General features: G+C 39.7%; 1 protein-coding gene across 3 annotated transcripts in view; it reads left to right on the top strand.

The window, feature by feature from the left end:
* Positions 1 to 16,401, top strand: part of NLK (nemo like kinase) — a 156,433-nt gene extending 140,032 nt beyond the window's left edge. Inside the window, exons 8-12 of one of the 3 annotated variants that reach the window (XR_009215130.1) lie at positions 5,229 to 5,315; positions 11,034 to 11,232; positions 12,137 to 12,230; positions 14,601 to 14,727; positions 15,645 to 16,401. Coding sequence is in view for 2 of the 3 variants with exons in the window: in XM_032163238.2 (XP_032019129.1) it covers positions 5,229 to 5,315; positions 11,034 to 11,232; positions 12,137 to 12,230; positions 14,601 to 14,655 (435 nt within the window). In the remaining variant the exon portion in view is untranslated. Of the gene's footprint in view, positions 1 to 5,228; positions 5,316 to 11,033; positions 11,233 to 12,136; positions 12,231 to 14,600 lie in introns of all 3 variants that reach the window. The other 2 variants (XM_032163238.2, XM_032163239.2) reach the window with 2 other exon arrangements.
* The last annotated feature ends 292 nt before the right edge of the window (positions 16,402 to 16,693 follow it).

Here is a 16,693-nt window from a genome sequence, read left to right as displayed (position 1 = left end):
ATGTAAACTTCTTGTTTGTTGCTGATGTCCTGGTCCAAATGGTTTTAACCTAATGGCTGGTGAGTTAGTGGGAAGAAAGTGAACTTAGAAATGCAGTATCTGTAGCACTTCATCTTTCCTGTGGAGCCAATGCTAGAAACTAAAATTTTAATGGTTGTCTTTCTGAAGAACCATTGGTATGAATAAACTGACACAGAAAAGGAGAAAGTATGTAATATGGCTGTTCTAGGCTGAAATGATACTTTTATTTTTATTGTATTTGTTGAGGTGTCCTTCTATAAAGAAAGGTGAAATTTGGTGGAGGGAGAAATTTAAAATTTCAGGTAGCCTTAACATCACTCATTTTATTTTCTTCAGCCACTCATTCCATACCCAGTTGTCTTTAAAAATTCCTCCTTTTAATTTCTTCTCTATTCTCATTCACTGGCATATAGAACTACTTATTTGCCTGTCTTCTTTGCCCACCAGAGAAGTCTTTTTCATCTTCATTACTTCAATAACTAACCCAGGCCCTGACATTGGGTGGTTGCTAAATGAGTAACAATGATGTTAGGAGGTAGGGATGTGTGTACTGGTGCAGTTTAACAGATGAGAAAGCCAAAGCTTGAATGATTTACCTAAGTCTAGTAATGGCAAGGATAGGATTCAAACTCATGTCTTCTAGTACTTCTTCCAGTATTCCCTTTGCTAAGCTATGACATATCTTCACCACAAAAATAGTTTGAGTAGTTTCACTTTGAGAGTGGAAGGGAAAGAACTGTTTATGGTGAGACAATTCAATTGTACGAATTGTCTGGAATTTGGCTGCCAACCTGCACAGGCTAGTAAAAAAGAAGACAGCTATTCACAGTAAAAATTTTTCAGCAATATCAAATTACTTCACTTTACACAATAAAAAAAATTCTTGTGTAAAACACATGTAAATTAAGTTATAAGTTAGAGCCTCTCCCCCATCACTCTCCACCTCTCCTTATTTTGACTAATACAGATAATTTCAGAGCTTTATAGACTCACACATTTTTAAACAAGAAATACTTAGGCTGGGCATGGTGGCTTGCACTTGTAATCCTAGCACTTTGGGAGGCCAAGATGGGAGGATCACTTGAGACCAAGGGTTTGAGATCAGCCTGGGCAACACAGGGAGACTCTGTCTCTACAAAAAAAGTTTTTTAAAAGTTAGTGAGGGCCGGGTGTGGTGGCTCACACCTGTAATCCCAGCACTTGGGGAGTCCGAGGCAGGCAGATTGCCTGAGCTCGGGAGTTCGAAACCAGCCTGGGCAACATAGCGAAACCCCGCTCCACTAAAAATACAAAAAAATTAGCCAGGCATGTGGCAGGTGCCTATAATCCCAGCTACTCTGGAGGCTGAGGCAGGAGAATGGCTTCAACCTGGGAGGTGGAGGTTGCAGTGAGCTGAGATCACACCACTGCACTCCAGCCTGGGTGACAGAGCAAGACTCTGCCTCAAAAAAGAAAAAAAAAAAAAGCCAGCCGTGGTGGCACATGCCCGTAATCTCAGCTACTCAGAAGTCTCAGGTAGGAGGATCACTTGAGGCTGGGAGTTCAAGGCTGCAGTGAGCTGTGATCGTGCCACTATACTTCAGCCTGGGCAATAGAACAAGACTGTCTCTTAAAAAAAAAAAAAAAAAAAAAAGGAAAAGAGAAATACTTCTCTTTTTATTACCAAGGAATAGCGAGTTGGTCTACAGATACTTGAATGCCAAATATACTGTATGGGTTCTGTGCATATATGTAATTTTTTTATCCGGAGTAATCTTATCAAGACTCACACAAGTCTGGGTGCAGTGGCTCACACCTGTACAAATTCCAGCACTTTGGGAGGCCGAGGAGGGCCAAAGACTTGAGCTCAGGACTTTGAGATCAGCCTGGGCAACGTCACGAAACCGTGTCTCTAAAAAAATACAAAAATTAGCTGGGTGTGGTGGTGCACGCCTGTAGTCCCAGATACCTGGGAGGCCAAGGTAGCAAGATCGCTTGAGCCTAGGAGGTGGAGGCTGCGGTGAGCTGAGATCACACCATTGCACTCCAGCCTGGGTGACAGAGCAAGACCCTGTCTCAAAACAAACAAACAAACAAAAAGACATACAATTTTAGAACTAAAGTAAACTTCAGAAATCAGATGGTCCAACCTCCTCATTTTACACTTGTATCATACCGAGGTTAAGACATGTTGATTTATCTAATTAGTGACAAGACAGAGCTAGAACCTCATCTAATCTTATCTGTATTATACTCTTTGATCCTGAAGAAAACTTATATATAATGAATAATTGCCTCCTGATGATTCTGAGGTATCTTCTTGGTGTTGTTTTTGTTTGTTTGTTTGTTTTTTGTTTGTTTGTTTTTTTGGATTTTCCTACGTGGCTTTTGTTGGAAGGAGGAAGATATATAAAATTCTTGACATTAATAGTTGTCCTAGCGGGATTCTGAGGCTATGACCAAGGTCCAAGGAAACGTTTTAGTGTTCTGCTTCTCCTGTTTCTGGTGTTGTGGAGAGCTTGACCCACATGAGACCTGTTTATATTGCTGTTCTAGCTGCTGTTTCTGGCCTTCCAGTGCTGAAATGGCAGGAGCTTTCTGTGATACTTTGAATTTTCATCTACTGACAAACCAGAAAATACAAGGCACACTACCCACAGGAAATTTATTTAAGAGTTTGCAAGTAAAACTTCCTTCCAGTTTGCTTTGAAAGTAATACAGTGTTGCTGAGATGGTCAAATTCTCCCAAACATAAGCCAGACTGCCTGCCCCCGCCACCCCACCCCTGTTTGAAGCTCTGCTCTCTTGTTAATAGACCATTTAATGATGTAGTAACAAAATGTAAATGCCCTGACCCTAAAGTGGTATGATGAGGCAGTGTCTGCAAAAGAGATCAGGACCAGATAAAGATACCACACGTTCACAGACGGCTTTTTAAATTGTTTTTCAAATGAGAGAAACATATGTTTTTAAAACTCTCTTTTTAGTTTTTCCCACAAGTATAATCATAGTGAAGCAGTCTGGGCATTATATAAAACAAGAAGCCCAGGAACTATGAAAGGCTGCTCTAGTCTGAGATTATACCCTAAAAGTTCAAAGTTTTATAGGGAACCCCTGAAGAAACAGAGGATGTAAAAAGGATTTAGAGAAGCTGGGCACAGTGGCGCGTGCCTTTAGTGTCAACTACTTGGGAGGCTGAGGTGGGAGGATCGCTTGAGCCCTGCCTGGGCAACATAGCAAGACTCCATTTCTTTAAGAAAAAGAAGCAGCAGCAGCACTTAGAGCTAATGGGAAGAGATCAGATCCAGATAAAATATAGTTTATGGCACTTGAGCCTCTTCACTTTCCAAAGCATAGTGAAGGTCAGGGGTCATTACTCCTACAGTTAGGTTTTCTTTAGGCTAGGCTTTTACTTTTTTGTGTGTTTATAATCTCACTCTGTCACCCAGGCTAGAGTGCAGTGGCATAAGCACGGCTTACTGCAGCCTCGACCTCCCAGGTTCAAGCAATCCTCTCACCTCAGCCTCCTGAGTAGTTAGGACTACTGGCATGTACCACCATGCCAGGCTAATTTTTAAGTTTTTTGTAGCAATGGCATTTCACAGTGTTTCCCAGGGTGGTCTCAAACTCACAGGCTCAAGCAGTCCTTCTGCCTCGGCCTCCCAAAGTGCTGGGATTACAAACGTAAGCCACTGCACCCAGCCTTAGCCTTTGACTTTATTGTTATTTGAGTTGATTTTCATAGGCTTTGACCTACCAAACTTTCCGACCACAGAAAGGTTATAAGTAGACGCCAGGTCTAAAACCCATTAGGAAAATCATTTACCCCACTAAGAGATTAGTTTGTTTTTTTTTTTAAGTGGTATGAAAGTCAAGCCAATAATAATTTGGCCATAAGTCTAGAACTTTCAAAGCTTGAGGAAAAATTTCTCTGCCAAAGGTTGTATTAAGCATTGGAAGAAAAGGAGTGTCTAAACATTTTTTGTCACCTTCCTTAATTCTGCCTTTTTTATGTTAGAGATAAAGAATTTACTTGTGTGAGAGACAGAGCAATGATGCCATTTACCTGCTTTGTCCCCTGACGCTTCTAGCAGTGAAATGGAAGCTTTATAAGCTCTATGGCTTCTCAGGTCATTAAAGCCACCTCCCTGCTTCACGGAAGTCAGATATGGCCATGTGGATATGCCTACCACTTATGAAGGCAATTATTGAGTGAGAAATCAATGCTAAAGACAACTCAGATTGAACACCAAAACCAATGGTGTCCTTTCTTACAGGTTCTGTAAGTTCTTGCATGTCCTTTGGCTCCTTTAGGACTAATATCTCAGCACCTTTATGGTAATGTTGTCATAGACACAGTTCACATGCTTATAGTTGACATGCTTTGCATGTGGCCCAGGTTTTAAAACCTTTCAATCGTTTCTCCCACCCCTAGGCATGTTTGATTATCATTCTTGCCAAAGCATTTAAGGTGTAAAGCTAACTAAAACCCATTTTTGGCCATGCTCCGATCCCACACCGTTTCTATAACCTCAAGCTTCTGTACCTCATTGAGGGTTTGGGGCTTTATTTTGAAGCCTCCCGTGTACGCACGATAAATAAATGTGTATGCCTTTTCTCCTATTTAAAAAAAAAAAGATGGCTAGCAGGAGTGCCATATTTACAATTCGTTTTCATTTTTTCATAGGCTCTTTTGTGCTTTCCCCTACAGTGGGTAATCATGCAATATAAAAATCTACGGGGATGGACGTGGTGGCTCACGCCTGTAATCCCAGCACTTTGGGAGGCCGAGGCAGGCAGATCACTTGAGGGTCAGGGATTCGAGACCAGCCTGGCCAACATGGCGAAACCCCATCTCTACTAAAAATACAAAAATTCCTGAGCGTGATGGCACGTGCCTGTAATCCCAGCTACTCGGGAGGCTGACCACAGAAGAATCGCTTGAACCTGGAAGGCGGAGGTTGCAGTGAACCAAGATGGCGCCACTGCACCCTAGCCTGGGTGAGAGAGCGAGAATCCATATAAAATAAAAAAATAAATAATAAATAAATAAAATGCTACAGGAAGTTAGTAACAATTGTTGCTTTTGAAGGGAAAACTCATTCTCCTTGAGTTTAGACACACATTGCCTTTTGAGCTGAGTACTTACCTTATCATAAATTGGCTGTATTCCATAGCTATTTACACAAAGACTCACTTAAATATTTGAATTTTTAATTTTTTCACAGCCATCTCTTCCTGTACTCTATACCCTGTCTAGCCAGGCTACACATGAAGCTGTTCATCTCCTTTGCAGGATGTTGGTCTTTGATCCAGTAAGTAGTGTTTGTTTTTATGTATTTTTAATGAATTACAAATACATGTGTTCGAGAGAAACAATGTGGTTTTGAATAGATTGGCAATGTAAATAATTACTTTTCAAAACATAAACTTCAATCCCCAGTATCATATGTATCATGCACGCTCATCACACAGAAGTTTGATTATTAACACGTAAGAGTCTAAGGGAAGAGATAAGGAGCTGGATCTTATTTAACTCTTATTTCTTATTTATCTCATTATTTGTAAAAGGAGTTTGACACCAAGTTAAATCAAGACAAAATAATTTTTTGTTTGTTTTGAGACAAGGTCTTGCTCCGTCACCCAGGCTGGAGTGCAGAGGTGTGATCTCAGCTCACTATACCCTCAACCTCCCAGGCCCAAGCAGTCCTCCTGCCCGAGCCCCCTGAGTATCTGGGACTACAAGCATGCTCAGCTAATTTCTAAATATTTTGTAGAGAAGAGGTCTCACTATATTGCCCAGGCTGGTTTGAACTCCTGGGCTCAAGTGATCCTTTTGCCTCAGCCCCCCAAAGTGCTGGGATTACAGATGTGAGCCACCACGCCCAGCCAGGACACAAAGTTTTTTAAGATTGTTTGAAAAAAAATCTGACCATTATATTGCATAAGGAAACGTTTGCTCTGGGTTGTTGAGATGGAAGCTTTTCCCAATACCCTTTCTGGACTTGACTCTTCTGGAACATACCACAAATTATACTGTAAGTTCAGCTCTTCATTTATTCATCCAAAGAATATTTATTATTCACATCTATGCCAATAACTATTGTCAAAGAAGACTTAAAAATGGAAGCATTTAGAAAAGAAAATTTAACTTGCCAAGAATACAAAGTCACCAAATACAAAAAATACCAGATATTTAAAAGATAAAACAACCACAAAATTACCAAAGTTATTAAGTTTACATTGGTCCATTTGTAGTGAGAAAGCTGCAACTTTCTCAGAAGATATCAAATTCACAAACCTTCAGACATCAGCACAGCAAAGATTAGGGATAAAAATAATTCTGTTAAGGAGTCCAGGTTTGTGAGAAAACAGTCAAGGTTTTTTTATTTGGGGGACCAGAACCAATTAGGGTGACCCAAATTATTTTTGTAATGTCTCAGGGTACAGTTTAGATTGCTTATGTGTTTATTTTGGTGTTTTTTGCTGTTGTTTTCTTTTTTGTTTTTTTACTGTGGTGTATTAGTCTGTTTTCACACTGCTGATAAAGACATACCCAAGACTGGGCAATTTACAAAAGAAAGAGGTTTAATTGGACTTACAGTTCCACATGGCTGGGGAAGCCTCACAATCATGGCGGGAGGTGAGGAGGAGCAAGTCACGTCTTATATGGATGGCAGCAGGCCAAGAGAGAGAGCTTGTGCAGGGAAATGCCCCTTTTTAATACCGTCAGATCTCATGAGACTTATTCACTATCATGAGAACAGCAAAGGAAAGACCTGCCCCCATGGTTCAGTTACCTCCTAGGTCCCTCCCATAGCATGTGGGAATTCAAGATGAGATTTGGGTGGGGACACAGCCAAACCATACCATGTGGTATGTGAAGTGCTTAGTGATACTATAAGCCTGACAAAGTGGCAGTTCTTGCTCCCACAGTCTCTTTGTGATCAAGTTCCCACCATTAAGGACAATTTCAATCATATAACTTGCTTTATTAAGCTAGTGATTTACTGTCATTCGATATTTTGTGTTATTTGGCAAGTTTATCTACATAGCTAATAGAAGATGTTGATCAATATGTTAAAAAACAAACTCCTTTTATATGGTTAACAAAACTAGAGCTGTGTAAAATTCAGGCTTCAGAGGTAATTTCTGTCTGCCCATAGAGGATTTTATAGAGGGTCTAGGATTGAAATTTACTTTTATGTGTTAGAAATATTTTATTCTCTATTTCTATTTAGATGTAGATCCAAGAACCATGTAACTCACCTCTACCAGGTGTGCATACACTGTTTAGAGCTGTAAGGCATCCTCTTTCTCTGAGATCCCATGTTTGGTTTGGTTTGGTTTGGTTTTTTTGAGACAGAGTCTTGCTCTGTTGCCCAGGCTGGAGTGCAGCGGCGCAATCTTGGCTCACTGCACCTCCACCTCCCGGGTTCAAGCAATTCTCCTGCCTCAGCCTCTTGAGTAGCTGGGATTACAGGCACGTGCCACCACACCCAGCTAATTTTTATATTTTTAGTAGAGATGGGGTTTCACCATGTTGGTCAGGCTGGTCTCAAACTCCTGACCTCATGATCCACCTGCCTTGGCCTCCCAAAGTGCTGGGATTACAGGCATGAGCCACCGCACCCAGTCTAGAGAGCCCATGTTTATTAATGCTCCCGATCTGCCAGGAAGGTAGTGTTTGCAGTCTTTAAGGCTGGAATTTCCTAAGCCATAGAGCAAGTAGTAAGCCCACTTTTCTGGGAGGTCTTTTGTACACAAGTTCTACATGTGACATGTAGTCCTTATTCCTTAACAGTGGGATTATCACACTTAATTAAATGAAATTTGTGGTGTAGTTGTAGTTATAAAGATTTATCTAAGGAGAAAGATTTATCTGGTAAGGAAGAGTATATATTCTTATGGAACCTATATAAGTAACTACATAGTCATTTAAAAATAAAGAAATTAGGCTAAGCATAGGGCACAGTGGCTCACACTTGTAATCCCAGCACTTTAGGAGGCTGAGGCGAGAGAATCCCCTGAGCCCAGGAGCTTAAGACCAGCCTGGGCAATTAGGGATTACAAAATTAAAAATTTTAAAAATTAGCTGGGCGTGGTAGCACGTGCCTGTAGTTCCAGCTACTCGGGAAGCTGAGGTGGGAGGATGGCTTGAACCCAGGAGGTTAAGGCCAAGGCCACAGTGAGCCATGAGCTCACCATTGTACTCCATCCTAGCAAGGGAGACAGAGCAAAACCCTGTCTCAAAAAGAAAGAATTTATTTAATGCACACTACGTAATAATTAACCGTTTTTATCACTGTGTTATAAACAAAGCCAACAAGTTTGTTACTTTGTTACAGAACTATTTTTAAATTGGCCTGATGCTTTATTAGCTTTTGATCTATATTAAGGATTTTTTTTATTTCCAGTTCTGAGAGTTCAATCAGAACAAGAAACCATTTAAAGAGAGGTTTGTTCTGATTTTAACCTGTTAAATTGAAAGTCAGCAATACATTAAGAAAGAAATGAGGTGTGTGTGTGTGTGTCAGGGTCTCACTGAGTAGCCCAGGCTGGAATGCAGTGGCACGATCTCCGCTTACTGCAACCTCCACCTCCTGGGTTCAAGAGATTCTCCTGCCTCAGCCTCCTGAGTAGCTGGGATTACAGATGTGCGCCACCATGCCCAGCTAATTTATTTTTATATTTTTGGTAGAAACAGGATTTTACCGTGTTGACAAAGCTGGTCTCGAACTCCTGACCTGCCTCGGCCTCCCAAAGTGCTGGGATTACAGGCGTGAGCCACTTTTTAAATATCCATGAAGAACAGACCATTGATCATAATTAAATCAGTGTATTTATTTAGTCCATTTAGTCTGAGGTAACTAGTTATTCTTGTTTTGTTGATCTTGGGTTGAGCAGTCTACTGCCATCACATGTCTGCTCCTGGACTGAAATGATGACTCAATTACTTGATTCAGTCTAAGAGGCAGGTGCCTGTGGTGAGATACATATACACAGACAAACACAGACACACACACACACACACACACACACACTGAACATCCATAATCTGGAACTTTGAGTGCCAACATGACACCACAAATGACCTGACCTCAGTGACAGGTCACCATCAAAAAGCAGGCATACAACACACCGTTTGTTCAGTATCCCCAAGGGAAAAAAGACCCTCCAGCCTCCTTCAGCTGTTTCTGTCTTCCCCAAGCATATCCAGATTCCCCCATGCAAATGTGCCCACAAAGGGTAATAAAATGGCACATCTGCAGGCCAGATGCACCAATGACAGGTTCCCCACAATGTCCCACATGCTGCCAAGACCTATAGGCATTATTTACTGTATTTTTTGCCTATTCTATGCTCTGTGGAATAAAAATATTGTTGAAAATGTCAAAAAGTCCTGCAGATAACCCAGCAGGTAACTGATTTTTTTAAAAAGAGGAAGCATTTATGTTTATAGCACAGAATGCCAAGCTATTGAAGAAACTGGACAGTGGTGTAAGTGTGAAACATCTTACAGACACGTATGTTGTTAGAATGATCACTGTATATAACCTAAAGGAACAGAAGGATAAACCGTTGAAGTTCTGTCCTGAAACTCATGAACAGAAGTTAATGAAAAATAGAAGGAAAGGGAAGCCAAGGGCTCAGAGGGGCCCGGGGTCAGGCACATACACCGTCAGCCTACTTGTTCCTTTGGGTTCAAACAGTGGAACACTATCCCAGTGGAGTCTCCAGGAATAGCTATCAAAGGACTCAGACTTTTTTAGAAAAAAAGAAAAGGAAAAAGTTTATTTGCTAAGAATGCAGGGAAGTCAGACTTCAAAAGAGCTAGATCACCAAATACAAAACATAAACTTATTGAAAGAAAAAAACAAGGTTATCAAGTATAAGTTTGCCTGTTCCTGGTAGATAAACACTCACTTTCTTCTGTGATTATCTTATCTTGAAAGGTCATGACATGCCTTTTTATATCAGCATAGCAAAAATCAGTGATAAAAATGTTTTTAGCGAATCCAGGCTTATGAGAAACATTTTATTATTATTTGGGAACCGGAACAGTTGTTTTTGGTTTATCTGAGAACAAAAGTGGTTTTCATTTTTAAATTGTGTAATGTGAAGAAGTGCTTGGTCATTTTGGAATCAGGGCAAAGTGTGTGTTCCTGTTTTTGTTCTACTCTGTGCTATTGAGTTCATCCTTAAATCTTTAAAATTTACTTTCAGTAATACACATACGTCTACTGAGCTAAAAGAAGGGACAATTTCTTTAATTTTTTCATGGAGTAATGTTAAAAGTTTAGATTTTCAGGCAAACTTAAAACTCATGCATTAAGTATTCTGATCTAAAGTGACAGAAAATGACTAGGCGCAGTAGCTCATGTCTGTAGTCCCAGCACTTCAGGAGGCCAAGACTGGAGGCCAGAAATTCAAGAACACAGTGAGACCCCATCTCTACAAAAAATTTAAAAAATAAAGTGCCAGCAAACAAAAAGCGAGACTAGACTCCTGATATTGAGACTGAGCTCTATCTCAAAACATGGCAGGCAGACCACTGTCTCTGCCTAACTCCAGCAGCTTTTGCCATCGTCTGCTTGGTATTCTAAGAGAATAAAAATTTCAAGCAGCTTTGAAAATTGCCACTGTGAACACATCTTCTGGATGCTGACACATATTTAGAAAATATAGCCTGTTATTTAAAAGGTAAACGTAACCCCTTCAAAGCACTACATAGTTAAATGTCATGATATTTGTGATTTTTGACCCAGCATACATCTATTTCAATGTAGTAACTTCTTAGAATTTTAGAAGAAAGGCACTTCTAAGTGCTTTATAACAGTAGTTGTCCTAAATCATACACTCCCTCTGCTTCTATGTTACCCACCTCTAAATTCAATTATCCCTCTTTGGACGGGATGTACTATAAATTATATATATGCTGTATAAAGCAGTTAGTGTGTCTTTTGAAAGATCCTGTGTGGATAGTCATTTTGTCTGTAGCGTTGATGTGCTGGTCTCTAATTTGATTTCAGTCCAAAAGAATATCCGCTAAGGATGCCTTAGCCCACCCCTACCTAGATGAAGGGCGACTACGATATCACACATGTATGTGTAAATGTTGCTTTTCCACCTCTACTGGAAGAGTTTATACCAGTGACTTTGAGCCTGTCACCAATCCCAAATTTGATGACACTTTTGAGAAGAACCTCAGTTCTGTCCGACAGGTTAAAGGTGAGTATCTGTTTTGGCCTTTGGCCAGGCAATATGCCTAGTAACATTTTCCATTAGATGGCCATGAAGAGCTGAGATCTGGATGGTAACCAAAGCTCCCCTCTATGTTTATTTTACAACCTTGCATATAGCTATGTGTCCAGGGCATAACAAAGCATATTTAATACTATATCCAGGGGAAGGTCAGGGAGAGGAATGAATATTTTGTTCTTATTTTCAAAGTTTATTTAGTGAGTATGACTCAAAATATGTTTAATATGTATTCACTCAGTGTCATTTCATTGATTCAAACGTCTTGAACTTCTTTATATAACATACAAAGTTCCATAAAGGATAAACATTCACTGAGGGAATTATTCCTTGGATGATGACAAGAGAAGGGAACTTCTGACAGTGTACTCATAAAATTTTGTGGCAGGATCTCCTATTGGGATACAGTGGGAGTAATGACATCCAAAATTCTGAGTGATTTTAGTGTCTACTGCAGGACATTTTACAAGAGAGAGAGTAGTCCCCAAAGTAACCACAAGAAACTATACACCTAGATACCAACTGAGGTCTTTAAGTGATCTTCAAAAAGGCAATAATTGCCAGCAACTTAGAAGAGTTCACCCATAATGCCAAACCTGTGGAGTCTCTCTCAAATTTATAGGCCATTTTACTCTTCCCACGGATGGGATTTCAGTCTGTGTAATGCCACCAGTAGGTTTCTAGCTTGTATTTAGCAACAGCTGTCATTTTAGTTTTAGGAAGTTCAGCTGAATTCTGCTTGATAGATGATGTGTGTGTTTGATTTAACTAAACCAATAGGAAATGCTTTTCAGATGCTGGCTAGAGTTCGCTGAGAATTCACTGCTCCCGGGCTTGCAAATTGTCATGGATTGTATGTTTGTTTTCTCCACAGAAATTATTCATCAGTTCATTTTGGAACAGCAGAAAGGAAACAGAGTGCCTCTCTGCATCAACCCTCAGTCTGCTGCTTTTAAGAGCTTTATTAGGTAACTATATGTATGTAATTCAACATTCTTGTTAGAATTAGAAGGATGCCAGTGTTACTTCATTATTCAGCATATTTCTGTTTTTATTTAGATAACATAGATAAAAGGTGCAACAGAAAGTTTCTGTTATGAGGTTTGGCCTTAGTCAAAAGTGTATTAAAACTGTAAGCCTCTGGGCTGGGCACAGTAGCTCATGCCTGTAATCCCAGCACTTTGGGAAGCCGAGGCAGACAGATCACCTGAGGTCTGGAGTTCAAGACCAGCCTGACTAACATGGAGAAACCTTGTTTCTTCTAAAAATACAAAATTAGCTAGGCACGGTAGTGCATGCCTGTAATCCCAGCTACTCAGGAGGCTGAGGCAGGAGAATTGCTTGAACCCGGGAGGCAGAGGTTGCGGTGAGCCGAGATCGCACCATTGCACTCCAGCCTAGGCAACAAGAGCGAAACTCCGTCTCGAAAAAAAAAAAAAAAAAACCGTAAGCATCACATTTTACACTGGTGCCAGTTCACTGCAGTTGCTTTGGCAATTTTTTGCCTAGATGACCACTGTGCTGCCTCATCACATACATGGCAATCCTACTGCAGCATTAGTATGGTGGCCACCTGTCCTGGAGTTAGACGTGGTCATCTCAGTTCCCACTACCATTCCCACTCCTAGTAATAACTGCAGGCAAGAAAATAATTTTTGTGTGTGCAGGTGGACTACTGGTGTAGCCTATTTAGAGGAGAAGTCAAAAGGCTTATGGTAGAGCTATGAACCTACATTGGAAGTTACCAGGCTTCATTCTCCTTGTCTGTCTGTCCTTTCCTTCTCTTGATCTCTTTTTCCTTAACTCCTCATATATTGATCAGGGTCTAGTCAGGAGAAATAAACCACTTCCCTAGAATATGAATGGGGAAAATTCAGTAGTAAGAATTGTTAACTAGGAAAGATGATCAACTGCTAAAAGGCATAAAAGAGGATTCTGAAGGCTGCTGAAGTAGCAAATGCAGAAAGCAGCCACTCCCTGTAGACTGAGGGAGAGTAAACAAGAAAGAAATTAAGAATTTAGAAGAGGTTCATCCATGTAAGGACCTCTTTGGAGAGGGTATGGCTGCCACAGGAACAGGAACACACAGCACGAGGGTGGTGCGGAAGAGGAAGTGTGCCAGAAGGTGTGGCCAGAACTGGTCCGTCAAAGACTGCCTGCCAGGAGAGTTCGGGTGGACCAAAGCTGAGCCTTCCACATGACCAAAAACAAGCACAACAAACCAAGGAAGGGAGACTGCTTCCTGATGCTACAGCCTTGCAAATGCCCTTCCAGCACCCTCTGTTGACAAAAGCTAACATTAAGCTAGGTGGCAAAGGGGAACCATGAACAGGGTCTGGCTCCAATATCACAAAGCAGGACAAAGGGTGGATTCGGATATGAGTGGTCACACAGCCTCTATCTTCCCCACTGCCTTTCTCCTCTCCTTTTTCTCTCTTCCTGCTGCTCTTTCCCTTTAATCATATTAAAGTTGGTTGGATTTGTTGGACCACCGTCAAGATTTTATGCTTAAAATTTGCAAAATCGGGTGACTTTCATTTCTTCCATGTATTTTTCTATTGGAAGAAGGAATTAAGTTGCATTTTTACTTATCTGTGGTTTTAAATTACTTTGTTTTACTATTTTCCCCTAAGAGTCAGTGACCCAGTCAGTTAGGCAGTTTAGCAGCTTAGGTGCAAATGATCCTGGGCCTTGGGGAAACAAGGGGTTACACTTTTCCCTCTCAAGTTTATAATCTAATTAGCAACCTTAGACATAGGAAAAAGCCAATAACAGATCTAGATCACCAATGCTAAATGATTACCTATACTTCTCCATTAATACTTGATAAAAGAATGCTTATAAGGCCCATTCAAAATAGGCCACTGTATTTTAAGAGGCTACTTTAAATGGATAATTCTACATCCCTTAAGGTTATTTTCCTGATTGATTATTGAAATTATTACTTGTAATACCTACATTTACTTTACACTTTGAAGCAGGCACTGTGGAAAATACTTCACATCTATTATCATTTATTCATCCCAGTATCCTGTGAGGTAAACAGCATTATTCCTTTCCAGATGAGAAGAGATTAAGGCACTTGCTCAGTGCCATACAACTAGTAAATGACATGTGGTTTTCAAGCCTACATATTAGCCACTATACCAGATTGCCTATCCATAGATAACAGGTCCATAAACAAGCAACTTAGAACAAATTCAACTTCAAAGAAACAAATAAAAATTCAGAAGTGGAATTCATTTTTTCAGAGGAAGAGAGGAAAACAGGAAGTAGTGAATTACCCTTTTGTCCATTGTGACATTACAACTAATTTCTCCATCTCTGTTTTCTTCCAGTTCCACTGTTGCTCAGCCATCTGAGATGCCCCCATCTCCTCTGGTGTGGGAGTGATGGTGGAAGATAATGTACTACTGAAGATGTAATGTAGCTTTCCACTGGAGTCTGGGATTTGCAATTCTGGAGGTTAATCATGCTTGTACTGTAATTTTACTAATGAAGTTTTAAATTAACAACCACTACTTGTATGATACGAATAATATTTAGAAATGTTACTAGACTTTTAATCTTGTAAAGTGGTTGTGCTTTTAGAAGAAAAATATTTTACCCAGAGTTGCACATGTGCAGCTGTTATGGCTCACCTCAGAACAAAAGAGAATTGAACCAAATTTGGGAGTTTGGGGTTTTATGTTTTTGTTTTGTTTTTCTTTTCTAAAATGAAGTGAGATTGTTCACACACACACACACACACACACACACACACACACAAATGCAAACACAAAGGACAGTCATACAGTTTGATATTTGAGCCATTCCTAAAGATTTGGGGTTTTCTAAAACTAAAGAATCTAGAAACCTTGCCTGTGACCAATCATGGAGCCGCGTGAGCTGATCGTGGCTGCACCTGGGGGGAGGGTAGGGAGGAGGGGCATGCCACCTAATGATCAAGCCCTATAATTAGCTTCTCATTAGAGCCGTGATGGTGATGTGTGCTGTCTAAAATCCAATGTTGTGGGTAGAGAGAATGAGTTTGTGACTAGGAGAGACTAAACTTTTGTTTTCCTTACCCAGTATAAATATATATATATATATTTAATCTATTTTTATTAGAAGTTTTTCTGCTCTTTCTTACATAAAAGAACCCCAAGCATGCATCTTTCATGTGTGTAAATAATTCATTTCTGGGTTAATTTCAAAAGAATCCCAATATTGCTGTATAGAAAGAGAACTAGCTTGCACATTTTAGGTCTGTGAAATTTTGTGAGACTTTTCCTGCACTGGACAGTAAAAAAATAATAAAAGACAAAAACAAATTTAAAAAAAAATTTAAGCCACAAAAAAAGGCACATAGGGAATTATGTCAAATGTGTTTGTGTCCTTAGGCAAAGCTGTGGGAGTCTTGAAATGTCACAGTAGTAAATAACTTATTACTTTTTGACAAGTTCTTTTTTTCTGTTGGAACACTGAATTCTTCTGTGCATATGTACATATGAATACAAATCGAAGGCCTCTACCTCCTGGAGTTATACAACTTGGCTTGTTTACCTCCACATGCTGATGATGACTATTTTTTTTTTTAAGTTCAGTGTGGAGACTTGAAACTTGAATGTCCCTTCCAACTTTTATATTAAAAATAAAAAGACAAGAAAATTGAAGATCATTTTTCACCTGTACAAGGAATACTAATGGATCGTCTTAAAATTGGTCTAGGAAAAAACCTTGGTGTGTGTTATGGACAATTAACTGTTAAAGTTATTGTAAGTTATCTGTATTTAGCAGAGTATTTTCAACTTGAGTGATCTGAGCTGAATTTGAAGACTATTAATAAGTTATGTTTGGAAGTTTTAACTTCAATGAAGTAATTATTTGCTGTGAAAGAAACAAACATTGAATTACTAAACAAAGATGGTGCAATATCTTTGTTTTTTTTTTATGAGGCTCCTGAGAATCAACCCAACTGAAGCATTTCAATTCACTTGAATGAGAAACGTGTTTAGTATCAAAAGAGCCCAAGAAGACACTGGTGTGAAAGGTACAATCTCAGAGGTTGGTCAATTACCGTGGCACACTTTCTGGTCACTTTGTACAATGTAGATTTGAAGTACAGTGGTGAAAACATTAAATGTGACATTTGAAAAAGATGTGTCATCTGTTTTATTTCAATTTCTTTCCTTTGTTTTCTCTTCAGTACAGCTCGTATCCTGACTTTGCAAAGTTTTGAGACACTCCTATTTATATTTCCACTTTGATCTTTGAGGAAATTGGTTGTTTTTAAAAATCTTCTCAGAAACTTTAGACTGACAAAAACATATTGAAAATTTAGTTAAATCAATATCAAAGACGTGATTTAAATATACACAATATAGAAGTCTTTTTAGACCTTAGAGTCTCTAATCCAGTGGTTTTCAAACTTTTTTTTCTTTGAAGCAAT

This window comes from Hylobates moloch, unplaced genomic scaffold (assembly GCF_009828535.3).
Source record: "Hylobates moloch isolate HMO894 unplaced genomic scaffold, HMol_V3 SCAFFOLD_10, whole genome shotgun sequence".
Taxonomy (NCBI): domain Eukaryota; kingdom Metazoa; phylum Chordata; class Mammalia; order Primates; family Hylobatidae; genus Hylobates; species Hylobates moloch.
Note: the sequence above shows the minus strand (reverse complement) of the source record. Positions and strands in the feature narration are given on the sequence as shown.